At 34.9% G+C, this 16,940-nt stretch overlaps 2 protein-coding genes across 3 annotated transcripts; both read right to left on the bottom strand.

Moving 5' to 3' along the window:
- Positions 1-4,748: 4,748 nt before the first annotated feature.
- LOC125191986 (protein YIP4a-like) lies at positions 4,749-6,309 on the bottom strand. Its single transcript, XM_048089437.2, has 3 exons — positions 5,868-6,309; positions 5,283-5,357; positions 4,749-5,187 (listed from the first exon to the last, which is right to left on the bottom strand). Exons 1-3 carry the CDS (start codon positions 6,225-6,227, stop codon positions 4,927-4,929), a joined length of 696 nt encoding a protein of 231 aa, XP_047945394.1. The 5' UTR covers positions 6,228-6,309; the 3' UTR covers positions 4,749-4,926.
- Positions 6,310-6,704: 395 nt separating this feature from the next.
- On the bottom strand, positions 6,705-9,887 carry LOC125193134 (mitochondrial outer membrane protein porin 4-like). 2 transcript variants are annotated; one of them, XM_048090875.2, is made up of 7 exons: positions 9,752-9,887; positions 9,395-9,484; positions 8,880-8,947; positions 8,391-8,501; positions 8,168-8,251; positions 7,416-7,624; positions 6,705-7,277 (listed from the first exon to the last, which is right to left on the bottom strand). In XM_048090875.2, exons 2-7 carry the CDS (start codon positions 9,441-9,443, stop codon positions 6,971-6,973), a joined length of 828 nt encoding a protein of 275 aa, XP_047946832.1. In that variant the 5' UTR covers positions 9,444-9,484; positions 9,752-9,887; the 3' UTR covers positions 6,705-6,970. The 2 variants fall into 2 exon arrangements, with proteins under 2 accessions (XP_047946832.1, XP_047946833.1); XM_048090876.2 differs by having other exon boundaries at positions 9,755-9,821.
- Between the last annotated feature and the right edge of the window lie 7,053 nt (positions 9,888-16,940).

A 16,940-nucleotide genomic window follows, 5' to 3' on the forward strand; every position in this document is an offset into this window, starting at 1 on the left:
CTTAAGTAGTATTTTGATTTTAATGCTCACTGTAACGAAGAGTCGCATTAGCACTATCAAATCTCTTTAGTTAATTTTTCGAAGGCGAACTGTATACATGATACCTAAATCTTTCATGCTTGATCTTTAGTATTTTTGGTACATAATTCATATTTTTGGTACCGATGCGATTTCACTAAAAATACTCTCTAAATAGTACTCCATATTTTTTCATTTATGTCATAAGGAATAATTTAAGCATACACAAAACTAGTACCAAGTGATATATCTTTTCTCATTTTCCTCACTCTTTATATTATTATTATTATTCAATATTAATATTATTATTTTGATGTAATAAATTAATAATTAATTTATTTTTTAATATCATTTAAATATATTTAATTATATTTATAATTTTATTTAATTATTATAATATTATTGTTGTTATAATACTAAAAAGTAGTAGTAATTGGTAAATAATGAATCATAGAGTATTATATGATAATAATAATTATTATTATTTTATATTACATTAATAACTAATCTTAATAAAAAATTAAATTGTGAATTGTATTTATAATGATATAAAGAGTTGAAACACTAAAAAGAAAGAAGAAAAATAAAAGAAGGAAAAAGAGGAAACATAAACTAAGGAGAAAAAAGAAAGAAGAAAATGAAGAAAAAAGAAAGAAGAAGAAATTAAAGAAGGAAAAAAGAAAGTAAGAAAGAAAATCAGATATTTGGTACTCCCTCCGTTTCTTCATAGTTGAGTCATTTTATCATTTCGGGAAGTTTCTTTATAATTGAGTCGTTTCCTTATATGGCAACTTTTTCCTCCCTCTTACTTTACTCTCTCTTACTTTATTCTCTCTACATTTTCCTCTCTCTTACTTTTTTATCTATTTTTTAATGCACCCAACATTCATTTCTAAAACTCCGTGCCGAAAAGTTCCACCTCAACTATGAAGAAACGGAGGGAGTACTATTTAATTGAAATTTTCAAAAATATCCTCCATAACAAAAATATCACATGTTTGGTACCTAGGGTTATTTTAGTCACGGGATACCAAAAACGATATAAAATAAAGATCATGTACTACCATTTATGTGAAAAAAGTGAAAGATCAGGTACCATTTATGTAGTTCACTATTTTTCTTATGAGTGAACTACAAAAATAGTCGACTATGCGTTTTTCTCGCAATTGAACCCTGGACTTTAAAAATATCCCCAGACAACCCTGGACTAAGCGTTTATTTCAAAATTGGTCCTTTTTTACTGTTTTGTGACGAAAATACCCTTTTAGGGGGTTTTGGGGGGTTCGGGAAATTTGGTCTTTTTACACTTTAAATCTAATATTATTTCAGTAATGTACTAAATTTGATATTATTTCAAAATTATTATTCTTCTTCCATTTTTTCATCCTTCACTTTGTTTCTTTATTTCAATATTAGATTTAATTTTATAAAATTAAATTTTAAATTTCTATTTTTAAATATAAATAAATTCTTATTAATTATTAAAATTACTATTAAATAACAAATTAATAGTTTTAATCAATATTTGATAGTGTATAATATTTAATCAATAAGGTACGACGACGCCTTAGTTTTAATCAATATTTAATAGTTTTAAGCATAAATAGATCATATAATACGATTTATTCTGAGATAAATAAGCATCTAATGTAAGACTAATATAATTTTCATTTATTAATTTGAAAACAATCAAAATTAACTAGAAAATTTCAACAAAAATTTCCCTATATCAAATTTCCAGTAGTATCAAATTTTTAGTCAACTTCATAATTTTTAATCACAAGCAATTATAACAACCGAACGAAGGGTAAATAGAATAGCTCTTATTTTTCCATCATGAATAATCTGTACTTCTTCAATTCAGCTGAATATTATATTAAATAATAAAAATTAATAGTTTCAATATTTACAGTGTCCATGAATTAATAGTTTTAATTAATAAAATTTTATTAATATTTAACAATTGAAATTTAAAATTTAATTATATAAAATTAAATCTAATATTGAAATAAAGAAACAAAGTGAAGGATGTAAAAATGGAAGAAGAATGATAATTTTGAAATAATATCAGATTTAGTACATCACTGAAATAATATCAGATTTAAAGTGTAAAAGACCAAATTGCCCAAACCCCCAAAAACCCCCTAAAAGGGTATTTGCGTCACGAAACAGTAAAAAATGATCAATTTTGAAATAAATGCTTAGTCCAGGGTTGTCTGGGGATATTTTTAAAGTCCAGGGTTCAATTGCGAGATAAACGCATAGTTCAGAGACTATTTTTGTAATTCACTCTTTTCTTATTTAGGGAAAATGAGTTATGGAGTGTGGGACTATAAATTTTCAATATTTTTAAATTTTTTTCTCAAATAATTAATTTTCTTTAAATAGAAGTTAACGTCTTTGTCGGAAGTGCTACTATTGCCAAAAAAAAAGACGAACGATGTATATTATTACATAATTAATAATTACGCGTCCATTATTACTTATCACTAGTTTCATTTCGGTCCGATCGCCAATACTTGTCTCATTTACTCTTTTGTAATGAAACCTCCCACTAACTCATCTCATATTTTATGATAAAACTAATAGTACAACTCTAATAATAAAAGTATGACACGCATCTCACTAACTTTTTATCACCTACTTTTATTTACATTTCTTAAATTCTGAATCGGATCAACTTATGCCAAGTAATGATAGGTGAACTAGATATATGAAAATGAAATAATCTATCACCCTAACTATATACAATGTGAAAGGAAAAAGTTACAAATACGCCAATTCATAGTATATATCTATAAAAATTTATTATTCCTTCCGTCCACGAAAAATAGAGCATATTTGCCATTTTTGGATGTCTACGGAAAATAGAGCACATATAAAAAAGGAAAGTTTTCAACAATCACCTTCTTACTTTTTTCCCATCTCATACTAATAATATGGACCCCACATTCCACTAATACTACTTTACTCTTACTTTTTTCCCTTCTCATACTAATAATATGGACCTCACATTCCACTAACACTACTTCTCTCATACTTTTTTCCCTTCTTTTTTACTTTACCAATTCCACATTAAAACCCTGTGTTATTCACAATGTATCCTATTTTTGTTGGATGGAGGGAGTAGTTTTTAAACATTAGCGATAGTTCAATAAAATTAAATAAAAATTATTATCTAAACAATTGGATGCTACAATTTAGAAATGAAAATATATAGCAATTCATAAACAGTTTTATTTTGATTGAAATTATCCAGTAGAGAACAATCATAATTAGTGTAATTAAATTAGAAAAACAAAAGTTTAGGGAAAAATAAGAAAATGTCAAAGTTCATGCATTTGTTGATTAATAACGTATATTGATATCTCACCTTTCGGCTTTTACCATGTAGATGGCGTAGTATGCCAAGTGTACTTTCCCTCAGCTATGATTTTGCCAGAAGCTTTTATTGGGCGAAAAATCAACAGAACTCAATAATTGCTTAAATTTAAGAAAAATAATAAAACTTTTAATTGCTTAGATTTAAGAAAAATAATAAGACTTTTTACATACATTTACTACTTGTAAGAAAAAGAATAAAATCAAACAGTTAGATAAATAGAAAAAAAAGGTAAATGCAAGGATTCAAATGTTGAACATATGCATTATTTGATGAGGGATCATGACCCTCTAGGCCTCCACGTGGCTCCACCACTTCAGTGAACCAAACTATGCAAGTGTGAGGAAACACTAAAGATGTACTCCGTCCGCTATTAGGAGTTCCGGTTTATCATTTTAGTCTGTCCGTCATTAGAAGTTTGGGTTCACTAAGTTATAGGTAGACCATACATTCCACTAACTCATTCTCCTCACATTTGATTATTACTCCCTCCGTCCACGAAAATTTGTCGCAGTTTTCCATTTCCGTCCGTCCCCCAAAATTTGTCCCATTTCACTTTTACCATTTTTGGTAGTGGACCCCATATTCCACTAACTCATTCTTACTCACATTTTATTATAAAACTAATACTTTAAAAGTAGGACCCACATCCCACCAACTTTTTCAACTCACTTTCCATTACATTTCTTAAAACCCGTGCCCGGTCAAACTGGGACGAATTTTCGTGGACGGAGGGAGTAATAAATAAAAATGGATCTCACATGTCACTACTTTTTCAGCTCACTTTCCTTCATAGTATTTTTAATCTCGTGCCGAACTTAAACTTAAATGAGGAGTGAGTACATCTCATCATTTTATAATTCAATTATTTTTCTGTCTATAATATGCAAAGACGTGACTTTTGCATGGATGAATAGAAGATGATAGAGCACATCTTCGTACAATTGTAGATCTCTAATACTCTTCGATACTTACTACTACTATATATTGTGATAATTGGAATATTTCAATGATCACATTAGCCGATGACATGTTTCCTACTTTGGGTGTGAGATCCAAATTCTGAAAATTTGACAAGAAATTGTTGATTTCCATATTTTGTGTCTATCTCATGGACAAAATGGATCATTGGAAAAAATAGAACTGACAATCCAAAGACCTTGAGCCAGTTGGGAGCTGAAAAAGAAGAGGTTGATTTAGTGTCTTAGTTCGTGGATTAGAGTATGGTGCCCGAAAACCCCATTTTGAGTCGATTGGACAACTGAAGATGTGAATGACATCAGAAGATTTGAAAACCATAACAATTGCTAATCGAGGACATGATTCTGATTTGATTACTCAATCTTCATTCCAGTAAAGAGAGAATAAATTATGAAAGAGAAAGATTGAGTAAATTCCGAAAGAGAATAAACTTTTTTGCCAAAAAAATAAAATAGCTCAACTAACTTGGGACAATTCAAAAAAGAATGCACTAGCTCATCATTGTGACAGAGTACAAATATTTAGTCTCTCGAGACCGATTATTTTCAGTCAATGGCAATGATGAGGAAGCTGAGAGAGACATACATAAGCAAGACGGGGTAGAGGGCGAGAGCTTTCCTCTGTGGGTTGACAGCGGTGCTGATGAATGGATATGCAGCCCACGAGCTCCACGCTAGTGCGACGCTAGCGACGGCCACCTTGGCTATGACCGGAGGCCTCAGCATGCAGATGAATGCCCCTACATCAAGAGGGGCGATGCAGTAACCTAGAAGGCTCAGGCTCTGAAAGAATATTATATGCCCCCCCTAAATCAACACCACGCCAATTTGATCACTCTACCTAGCTACTTCAAATCTACAAATTACATAACCAAATATGCGTATATAGAGAGAGACATTACCAGAAGCAAAACGTTCATGGTGAGAATCACAGCTCCGGCAGCAAGCATTCCGAAGGCCACCGCAAACACTTGAGACTGCAATATATTTGAACAAATTACTAATTCAACTCATTGGTCCTGTTAGGTTCACAACTTCTTAAATTGATAAATGACAATTATATATGTCAACAACCTACACCATAGATGTCAACATGAAGACATTTCATGTCAACTAAATGTAATTGACATCTACTAAGGGAGTGTTCGGTTTGCAAGATTGTATCCGGGATTAAATTTGTAGTGTATTTGGTTCATGAGATTCAATCTCACAACTCAATTCTAGATGGATAATCATGGGATAATTAGTCTTAGCTAACCCCCTATGACTAAAATAATCACACAATTCAATCTTTTATATCTTGGCAACCGAACACCACCTAAATATATTTGTCATACAAATATCTTTATGTTGATATCTATAATATAGGTTATTGATATAGTTGTTATTTATCAATTTAAGATAGTTATCAACTGATCATATCCCTTGAGGCTTCAACTTATTAAGCTCAATGAAGTTATAAATTTTAGGGAAATGAATTGGAACACCTTCTGAACAGGGGAAGACCAGGAGAGCATGAGGCCGAGGGAGATGATGAAGAAAAAGGGGCCCCACAGATCCCAATCCCTGAGCGCCTTTCCTGGATCCTCTCGATTAGGGTTTGGAAACACAACCAGCTTCAAATTGTTGGCGATCCGCCGTAAATCTCGCTTGATCGTCTCCACCACGGGCTCTGTCAGTGTGTCTGAGCCGCGCGGCGGAGGGGGGATGGAGGAGGGCAGCGGCGGCGGCGGCGGCGACGGGGGGATCGCGGTGATGGGATAGGAATGGATCAGGTCTTCGATGTCGTCGGATTGCGAGCTCAGAGGCAATGCTGATGGAGATGGAGGAGCCTCGTTCTGGGACATCGTCTCCGATGCCTTTGATTTTTTTAGTTTTATTTTCTTATTCTCTGTTTTTTGATTGAAGAAAAATGAATCTCACTCACTGACTACACGCTTGTAAACTAAATTTAGTGATGCAAACATCTTTTCTTGTGTTTGTATAATCCATGAATTTTTAAGGCGTATGGCTATTGATTTTACGCATTAGCTTTTTTCGTCACTGCCATGCAAGATAGGCAATATATTAATCAAAAAATAAAAAAATCTATAGTACTATATAAAAGTGAGACTTGCATTTTACTTATTTTTTCCATTTTCTTTCCTTACGTGTCTTAAAATTTGACAAAGTAAATTATGGACGAAGGAAATATCATTTAAGTTAAAATGTATTTTAAACTTTTAAACATATACTAGTAGGAACTAAGAATCATTGTGGACCATACTGATAATTTATGTTTTGATACATAAAATAAGATTCATAATATTCAACGGATCACACAATTAAAAACGGGAGTGTTTTACTTTTACCAATGGAAAGAGTACAAGAAATTAAAATCCTGGAAAGAATATTTGCTTATTGCCTTGCTGGCCAATTATACAACATACACAATTAAATTTCCTGAAACGAATTCCTTCAAAATTATCATTCATCACTCTAATGTTTGCCAAAAAACAGGTACTGTTTCCCACACCGGGTCAATAAAATTTTAAAGGGCCTCAAGCTCAACGCCTCTTCGGTCGAACATCAAACCTCATAATGTCGAAAATCAGGGCTTTAGAGCAATGGAAAGGCCACATTTTGGAGCGGTGTTGATGGCCTTTGTGTCGTACTCTGCTGAAAATGTTACTAGTGACTTAGGCCTCCATTCCCGTTGGCCTGATATAGCAACCTTACCATCGTCGGAGAATCTTGTCTTCATCGACGTCAAATGATCAATCTTGTGAACGCTTCCCAAACTAAAGCTATTCTTAAAACTGGATAATCTGTGGGTCATCTCAGCAGCAACTTCTGTTCCGGTCAAAGGATTAACCACGTGTGCATAAGAAGCCTTTACGGTTTGTCCCTTGTCAGCCCTATGTAGACAAAAAAAAGTAGATAGATATATCAGTACCATATACTTCCAAGTATATTTTTGTGGAATAGATACAAAAGGGTACATAGAGATTTCAAAATATGAATGTCAAACTTGAACTAGTAGAACCGTTACATACAATAAAACGGCAGCAGAAAAGTCTTGCTTGTTGAAACTCATTCCTGCATTGTATTTAGTAAAAGATGATGAGGAGGTATCGAATCCAATTTCACCGCCAATAGCAATATCCTCGGAGCCTAATGCTGCAGAAACTTCCAATAGAGGACTCGGATTCAAGCCAATACTGGAATTGATGGCAGCATGATTATGAAGGTAATGCACATCAAGCTGAAATAAAATAATCGATTAGCCCATTTATATATCTTTAGATATTAACAAAAAGCTAAACTATTCAAACCATCAGAAATCAAAACATTAGTGGGTTGTTTAAAGTCAGGAAGCAGTTTCAACAATGTAGCTAAAGATAGAAAAAAAAAAAAACAAGACAAATGACTCTGCAATCCCCAGTAGATACTTGATAGAATAACTTCAGGTCCTCCAGTTATCAAAATAACACAGCTCCAACAGTTAAAAGTTAAGATGAGATGGTTCATCTGAACTTTAGAAGTTTTTCAGCATTGCACTTTAGAAAACACTCCATTGGAAGAACAAACTTAGCCTTGCCGCCTTGCCCAATTTCTTACCCGAATAGAAGCAATTACTTTCATCATTCTAAATCTGATCTTTTCATCAAGAAAGCCTTAATATGTATAAAATTTAAAAATACAAAAGCAAAGAAAATTGAAAAGAAACCCAAACGTATATACTAATGATTTATGCACAATAAAACCACCTTAAGTCCTTAGCACCAAAAATATGAAATCTGAGTACCTTCCCAGACTTGTGATCAGGAACATTAAAGCTAACTGCTGCTCTTGTCCCTGGCACTACATCATAAGTCACTTTGGTAGAAACCTGTAAGTACATGTAGTAAGGAATATAGTTTAAAATATAAATATATAGTACTAAATAATAAATTTTCCACTACATATTATCAACCAAAAAATTGCTTTAACTGTAATCAGGCGGAAATATTGCAGATATTACTTCTTACACTAGAGTATGTATCAACTTTAACATCAACAACAGTTTTCCCACTTCTGTACTGTGTGCTTATATCACCCACAAAGATTTGACCCTTCTTTACTCCAGTAGCTGTAAATCCCTGTCGGAGAAGGAATAATAGTTAATACTGTTTAGCAGTTCATAGGAATTTGCATAATACGAATCTTCATGCAAAAGGCCCAAGCGGCTTGTATACTTTGGAGCACAGTTTTCATGTGAAGTCAGTGACTCAGTATAAGGAATTATGCAATTGGAAAACATGTCCATGACTCTTGCTCATAATAGGAGAGAATTTAAAAAATTTCCAAATTGATATCACTCCATTAAAAAAAAAGACAAAGATGCAAGGAATCATGTCAAATAATTGCTTTCACTGCCATGTGTATCAGACTCATGTAAATGCAAATAATAAGCTTTGAATGGATGGGAAGGGTATGATAAGGCAATAAGCAATTGGTAGAAAAAGTTATTGCAATACCATTCCAGTAGAACTTGGGATGGCGAGGGAGAATTTCTGATCATAATTGTAATCTTTAGTCAAGAGATCTGTACCCAAAAATAAACATATTAAGTAAGATTTCATGGCGAAGGCCTTTGCGAATGAAGATATAAGAGCAATTAATTAATGACACGTAAAATCTCCAACTAATTTATATGGAAATTAGCATCTTCAATTTCTTGTTCACCAAATGGTGGTGCTTGACAAACTAGCGTAAAATTTCTTCAGGCATAACAAATTAGACAGTACCAAGATCTCATCTTTGTCTCAAAATAACTATGCAAATAATGAGACATATTCAGGAACTCGTTATCCAGGAGTACATTATTGAGATTAGGAATTTTTACTATAGATACCAAATTTATCCCTGCATGACATGGAATCATATTATAAACAGATAAAGACAACAGATGCTTCAGAACTTTTTATGTATTCAACATAAAGGAAAATCATACAAAACGAAACACTCAAGAAAAAATGAAAATGCAATACACCTCTTGCCCGCTTGCCAATTTCTGAAAAGGGAGCTGGACCGTTGCCCATTGCCTCCAACGCACACAAAAACCAAATGTTCAGCTGCAATTCTGCAAAACATTGAATACAACACCACAGTTACTCTTTTATGAACGCGTATTCCTGCCATATATGTACACCAATGCTCAACAAATGGAGCAACAGAATCATAAAAAGGTCGAGAGGATCAACAACAAGTGCGCTATATATCAGATATCGCATCTGAATTACTTGTAAAAACGAAAAATGGAGAGAAACGAAAAGCGACATTTCAGATTTTCCGATTTCAAGACGAAAAGGGATAGAATTCAGTAAGAGCAAAAGGAGAAAGGTTCGACCACGATCGCCGACTAGCAGCGACCAGAGGCTACGACGCCGATTAGAGTGAGAGGGAGAGCCAAGGGTTTTAGGAGCACTTAAAAACCAGGTCAGAAATTGAAAAAATAAAATCTGATAGACTCACTCGGCTGTGAGCTTGAGACATATGCCACAGACAAAGTAATGTTTGATTTAATAAGTTAAATGGTTATTGGGCTTGAGTTTGGACCTTTTGTTACCCATCCGTTCCATATTAATAGAGACATTTCCTTTTGTCACGGAGTTTAAGAATAGTGTGTTAAATGGTTGATGAAAAAAGTAAGAGAGAATAAAGTAAGAGGATAAAAGAGAGAATAAAGTAGAAGAGAGGATTACTTTTTGCCAAAAATAGAAATGACTCAATTAACTTGAAACTTCCTAAAATAAAAAAATGACTTTATTAACATGGAACAGAGGTAGTATATTTTTTCAGCCATGAGTAGTTCAAATATTTCTCAGGTGTTATGCATAACTAGTCGTTGAAAACAGGGCATCACATAAGGTGATATAGTTGGTTCATTCCGGATAAAAAAATAGAATTCATGTACGGTAGTTGAGTGTGAGTCGTATTTATTTTTAGTTCTTTTAAGATATTTAGTCATTATATTTTGGTTACTTTTTTTTTCTTTCTTATACTGTACTTTCACTCTATTTTTTATTTTTTTTATTCTCTCTCTTATTCTATTTTATCACCAATTTAATCTTTAAATATTAGTACTATTTTTTAAATTTCATATCTAAAAAAATGCTCAATTAACTTGGAACATATGAAGTATTTTACTACTTAGATAAACTTTAGCTACATATTGCAAAAGGTTGTAATGCAAGTAAACTAACCAACATTGTTATAAGGTAGTGATAAAATGCAAATTCATATATTGTACAAATTCCAAACTTTTCAACACAGTGCCAAACACAACATTAACATAATGTCAACACAGTGTAAAATTTCAAGATTTTCATGTCAACATAATGTCAACACGCTATCAACACAATGTCAACACGGTGTCAACCGTTGAAACCGTGTTAAAATTTTCTGTTAATGTTCTTTTGTCATCCGTTGACATTTTTTAACGGTCCAGATCATAGTTTTGAGTTTGTATAATATTTAGAGTTTGCATTTGAAACCATTCACATGTACGAGTATAACATTAAAAGAATTTAACAGTAAGTTCAACATTATGTTTCTATGTACAGAGACATGAGATGTCGGTAAATTGTTGTTTCTTAATTTATGTGGAAAATATTAAGCATGTGATATTAATTAGGCATTGTTTTAACTAATCTCAATTGATCCTAATATTTTAGTCGATGATAATTAATATCTGGTGGTGCTAGGATTATTATTGCACTAAATCGTATGCTGCCGTAAAATCATTATGATAATATACTCAAGAGGAATACATAAAAGTATGCTGACAATTTTTGATACAACATGGATCAGAACGAAAATAATTGGTTTGAGTCAAGCCTTATTGAGTTCATGTCCTTATCAAGTTGTAACATCAAGAACCCGATAATTTCACGTGGGTTCGGGTTGGAAACGGATAACCCATTAAAAAAATAATGTTATTATTCTTATTTTTTTAAAAAAATTATACTTTACTTTTACTCTCTAATTCTTTAATTTTTGCAAATCATGATTAAATCGTGTAAAATGGAATTTTATTGTGTAAATCAAGCTTAATCGTGTAATATCTGGTTTTAATCGTGTAATATTGGGTTCGGATTTTATCATGTTGTTATTGTATAGTGTCAACCCATATTATATCGTATCATTAACGGGTTCGTGTTGGGTGTCAGGTGCGGGTCGTATTCGGGTTTGAAGGTAGTAGGTCGCATTCGTATTCGGGTTGACAGTTTCCTAAATAGGTCTAGTTCGGATTAAACCTTATTGGGTCGGGTTGTTATCAGGTTGACCAGATAATGACCCAACCTGTACGATTTGCCAACCTTACATAAAAGGTTTTATTCTTAGTTGATTGAAATTAATTTCATGAATAATAAATAAGAACATGAACTGGACCACTCCCTGGTAATTAATTAAGAGTCAGCAGCAAACTTAAAATAATAAATGGACATTTAAATATGGTTAAATTCCATTTTTGGTCCCTACATTTGCTCTAAAAAACTTTTTAGTCCTATACATTAAGAGTGTGATGCTTTGGTTGTCTCAAACAATATGTTTTGGGCAGTCTTAACTATTTTCAGTAAAACTAATGGTCAAACGTGTTTGACCAACTTAATAACTTATAGATTAGATCTTCTCTCAGGACATAGACTAGATTTACATAATTGTTATTTCGTTCCAGTTATCTTAAATAATATTATTTCCATTCTGATGTCGGACTTCAAAGTTTTTTCCTTCCATTTTGCAAACAGCAGATGCTCATTTCTCATAATGGATTGTATTATGGAAATGTCTCTCAAAAGAATAGATTATTTGTACTTGAATACAAACGAAATATTCTCATTGTATTGTTAAGTCAAGATTAGTAATATGTTGTTATGTCAAGATTAGTAATATAATCATAGGATTGTATTAAAATGACAACCATATTTAAAATGACAACATACCATCAATGAGGACCTTCAGATTTAGGAGCAGATTCAATCTTAGCCTGCCACGTAGCAAACTTGCTTGCTTATGTATCGCAGATTACTTGATTATCTCTAATTTTGTAACGCAGATTGCTTGGAATTATATGCCGAGTTGCTTGCCTATGTATCACACATTGCTTGTCTATGTATAGCAAATTGCTTGCTTAGATGGTCATTTTAAATATGGTGTCACCATAGTGCTTTGATTTTGTATCGCAGATTGCTTGGAACCATATGACGAGTTGTTTGCCTATGTATCGCAGATTGCATACTACGTTGTTATCAAATTGTCACTTTAAGACCGGTGTCACCCTAACGCATCCCTATAATCAGTGGCGGACGCAGGATTTTGACTTTGGGAGGTCCAACTCTATGATATTTTTTAAATCTTGTTAACATATTGGTTTGGCAAGTTGCTAATGTTCACTTTCCGTTTTGCTAACTTTTTAATATTTGCAGATGAAGTAAATCAGTCTATAGTTATGAGGTTAGCTGCAGTTTTTGTAACGATCTTCTTCTTTTGCTTGCTCCATGCTGCTGTAGCTTTGTTTCTAATAGCTTTTGTTTGATTAACTTTATAGTGGAGAAAGTGGCTCTGGAAAGACTGAGACGGCTAAGATTGCAATGCAGTATTTGGCAGCTCTTGGTGGAGGTGGTGGTGGAATAGAATCTAAAGTCGTGCAAACAAGTTGTATACTGGAGGCTTTTGGTAATGTCAAAATAGCCAGGAACAACAACTCCAGCCGATTTGTGAGTTCTCTCTTAATTTCTTTCCTACTAGTACTTGAAAGGATTCATGTGCTAGTGTTTTGCAATCAATGTAGGAAAACCTTGTTTGGTAACATACCATATCCGTGCAGGGAAAATTAATTGAAATAAACTTCAATGCTGCTGGGACAATATGTTGTGCTAAAATACAGACCTGTAAGAGCATCTCCAATAGCGGCTAGCCCACCGGCTAGCCGATTCGCGTCGCTAGCCGGTCGGCTAGCTAAACCATTGGAATCGGCCAGCGCAATTTCGGCGAGAGAATAGGCGAGCGCTGGCTGATGCGCTGGCCGCCATTGTGGCGTGCCGATCGGCGAGCGATCGGCCAGCGCTATTTTTATTTTTATTTTTTTTAAATTTTTGAAAAACTATATATACGCGATTTTAGTTTCATTTTCATTTGCACCACTTATTTTAACGAGTTTTCTCTCTCCCAAAATTTCTGTACAAGAGCAACATCGAACGATGAGTAACGCGAGTGGTAGCAGTGGTGGTAGTGGTGGTGGTAGTGGTGGGGATGCTGAGGAGTACGAACGGCGGAGCAGCATGCGGTACATGAGAAGGGTCGAATAGCAGGCGGTACCTCGCCTTCCACCCGTTGTCCACCGCCGAGCTGTGATTGATCGGGATCACGTAGCTGCACATCAGCGGCTATATGAAGACTACTTCGTTTCGGACCCGCGGTTTCCCGCAAACATGTTCAGGCGGCGTTTTAGAATGCTGATAAGGCTAATTTCATGCATCGGTTATGTGATGAAAAGTCACCATTTACTGGATCTAACACAAATTTTAAGCCAGGTGTGTGAAGGAATTCGCTAGGTCCAGGAAGTACTGAAGGCAGCGGACCAGCGAAGGAGAGAGACGAAAAGTGAGCAGAATCAAAGAAGAAAATGGCTAGACGAAGGAAGTCCAAAGCAGAGGGCAAAGAAGACCATTCACACGAAAGAGCCCCTGCTGGACCTACTTCCAAGCCTACATAAAGAGGAGCATGCAACACACGAAAGATACATGATTTAGCTCTCAGCTCACACACACACTCACACACTTGGGAGAATGGGGATTTTGGGGTAGTTCAGTGGTTCATCTTTGGAAAATTCGGTTGCAACACCGTCCTCAAGGAGGGCGAAGATACAATTATTACCTTTCAGTTTTTGTTGCGTTTTGATTTCCGTCGAACTTCACCGTTTTGGAAGTCGACTACTCGTTGCTACTTATCGTTATTCTATGAAGTTTATTTTATGTCATGATGGTGTTGATTGGTGTCGATTTACGTTGATTTTATGTTCTAAGGAGTTTTATTTCGAAGGTTGATGTTATTCTCTCTTTGGATGTTTCTGTGCTTGATCTGAGAAATTTGTTGTTGATCTGTGGTGATTCGGCAAATCTGTAGTTATGGAGATGGTTTTTATCGGACTTTGGTTCGGATGCTTGGATCCGGAGTGGATTTAGCATCCGATGTGTGGATCTGAACGGGGGAAACTGAGTTGTGCATGGATTTTGATTTTCTGCATTAGTTTTCATGTTGCTTCGTCTAGTAGCGTAGATCTGCCTTAGTTTTAACTGTTCTTCGTTTTTATTGCTTTTAATTCATTCTGCTTCGTTTCAATTTACGTTCTCACTCTGTTTTTACTGGTTGTTTCATGCCAAAATGTTGGAGAAGATGATGTCGCTGTTAGTTAGTCCCTTAGTTAGTTATTTTGCAGCTTTTTAACCGTACTCTACCTTTTTCAGAAAATGGTCCCCACCTTCAATTGTTTTCCTAGGTCTAGGTAGTTCAGGGAATAGTTCTCTTAGATCTAGTAATTGTCTCGCTTGTTCCAGTTTATATGCATGTTTCCTGTTTCTGCCTAGGTCTAGTTGTTCGCATATCAAATTTCAATTACCAAGTCTAGTTTAAATTCCTCAACCCCAAGTTGCGTGGCAGCAGCCATACCACCCAAAACCCCTTTAAATGCGTACTTTCGCATCTGTCCTCGTGGGATCGATCCCTACTTCCCTATACTAATTTTAGTATACGTGGTTGAGGGTTTTGAAGAGATATTCTGTGTGTCCGACGACCGAGATTTTTCAGCGTTCTGTGAGTTCCTAGACCCTGTGATCTAGTGGATTCTCTGGACCCAGGAAGCTTGACATTCCTTATTGTGCACGCAGTTTAAAAATATCCGAGTATCAAATGGCGCCGTTGCCGGGGATGGATGGCGTAAATTGTTTGCGTGTTTGAGGATTTGGTGTATATAGTTTAATTTCTGTTATTTTGTTTTTCTTGACAGTTTATGAACGCGGGCTCCCATTATGGAAGTTGAGCTAGTTCATCTGGGTCAGGAAACGCCCGATACAAGTGGCAAGTCAAGGAGTCTACATCCACTGTCACTACCAGATCAGGGTTAAGGACAGTAGACCCGTTCCCGTTCGAATCAGAAAGTGAGAAGGAGTGGAACTCATCGGGAGAAGAGGACCCGAAGTCGTCCACAGAAACAGAGCATTCCGTGACCGAGGGTGAGGAAGACGCAAATATGGCACACTTAGTGGATCCCGATCCGGAGATAGGTTCGCTCACCGCGCATCTGGACGGTGAGCCCTGTTGGGGTTTGGTGCCCCTTGCACAGCGGAAGACTTGTACAAAACAAATAAATCAGATATGGATCTATTTGACCGATTATGCGATTAATCAATTCACATGTTAAACAGATAATTGCATGCTAGAACGCAAATAATTCATGCTCTAAGAAAGTAAATCCTAAAACATGAATTCTACGGTTTAGAGTTACCGATTTTGATTCTCCAAAGAATCGTCGATTGCTCGCGCCTTCTCCACGTGATGATCTTCAATACTAGACCACGGATCTTCTCTCTGGTTCCCGAACTGTATCTCGATATCAGGGTGGGCTGATCTTATCAAAATACTAGGACTCGAATAAAGAAGACAGAAGAAATCCTTTTGGGAAAAGGAGTGGAATTCGAAAATTCCTACAGCTGATGGGGCTGATATTTTCGAAAATTTCAGTAATGAAAATTGTGATTATTCTGTCTCCTTTATTCTCCTATTTATATTAAGTTCCTTTTGGGCCCAGACAGGGATCTATGGAAGGTTTTGGATATGGGCTCGCCCAATTAGCTTTTTACTAATTAAATTGAACCCACAATTTAATACAAGCTTATATTGGAATATTACGAGCAGCCACTACAGAAGTAATATTGAACTCTCCCCATCCAAATCCGAAATTACAAGTAATCCGGGTTTCCACTTTTATTATTTATTTCCCGCGCTTAAGATATAAATGTCCATTAATTAATTAATGTCTGCTATGGACTTAATTAATTAATATCTTATTAATTCCAAGAGTGGACTTAGCAAGAATCATTTATTTATTATTCATAGAGTAATAAAACTCCAACTGGCCAGTTTTCCGAATAATAAAACCTTGTTCGAGCTCCTCTTGAGGACATTATCAAACGAGACTCACCTCGTGCACGTTTCAACATAATAGCAATCCTAGCACCGCTAGATATTAATCACCACTACCCAATATATCAGGATTATTGGGTTGCGAAAAACCCGCACCATTTGATAAGTCAAAGTAGTGCATAATCAATACCGTATGCTCAATGCTAACATATGTAGATTAAGAAATAATATTTTATCAAGACCTAGTCTTTCAGTAGATAGCATAAAGACACGTCTTGCTGTTAGATCCGTTCAGTGCTATACCACACCAATGTCAAATTATTTCAGTAAGGCTTAGAAATATGCGGACTGACATTGCAACCTTTCACGATAGGTAGCCAAAGCCTATCTAGGTT

Source organism: Salvia hispanica, chromosome 4 (genome assembly GCF_029641045.1).
Source record: "Salvia hispanica isolate PSC_SH4W2 chromosome 4, Shi_PSC_v1, whole genome shotgun sequence".
Lineage (NCBI taxonomy): Eukaryota > Viridiplantae > Streptophyta > Magnoliopsida > Lamiales > Lamiaceae > Salvia > Salvia hispanica.

Coding starts and splice junctions, on each gene's coding strand:
- LOC125193134 (XM_048090875.2), bottom strand. CDS start 9,443: ATGGGCAACGGTCCAGCTCCCTTTTCAGAAATTGGCAAGCGGGCAAGA. Junction 8,252..8,390: donor AAGTTGATACATACTCTAGT/GTAAGAAGTAAT, acceptor ATGTACTTACAG/GTTTCTACCAAAGTGACTTA. Junction 7,278..7,415: donor TTTTCTGCTGCCGTTTTATT/GTATGTAACGGT, acceptor TTGTCTACATAG/GGCTGACAAGGGACAAACCG.
- LOC125191986 (XM_048089437.2), bottom strand. CDS start 6,227: ATGTCCCAGAACGAGGCTCCTCCATCTCCATCAGCATTGCCTCTGAGC. Junction 5,358..5,867: donor GGTCTTCCCCTGTTCAGAAG/GTGTTCCAATTC, acceptor AATATATTGCAG/TCTCAAGTGTTTGCGGTGGC. Junction 5,188..5,282: donor CCATGAACGTTTTGCTTCTG/GTAATGTCTCTC, acceptor GTGTTGATTTAG/GGGGGGCATATAATATTCTT.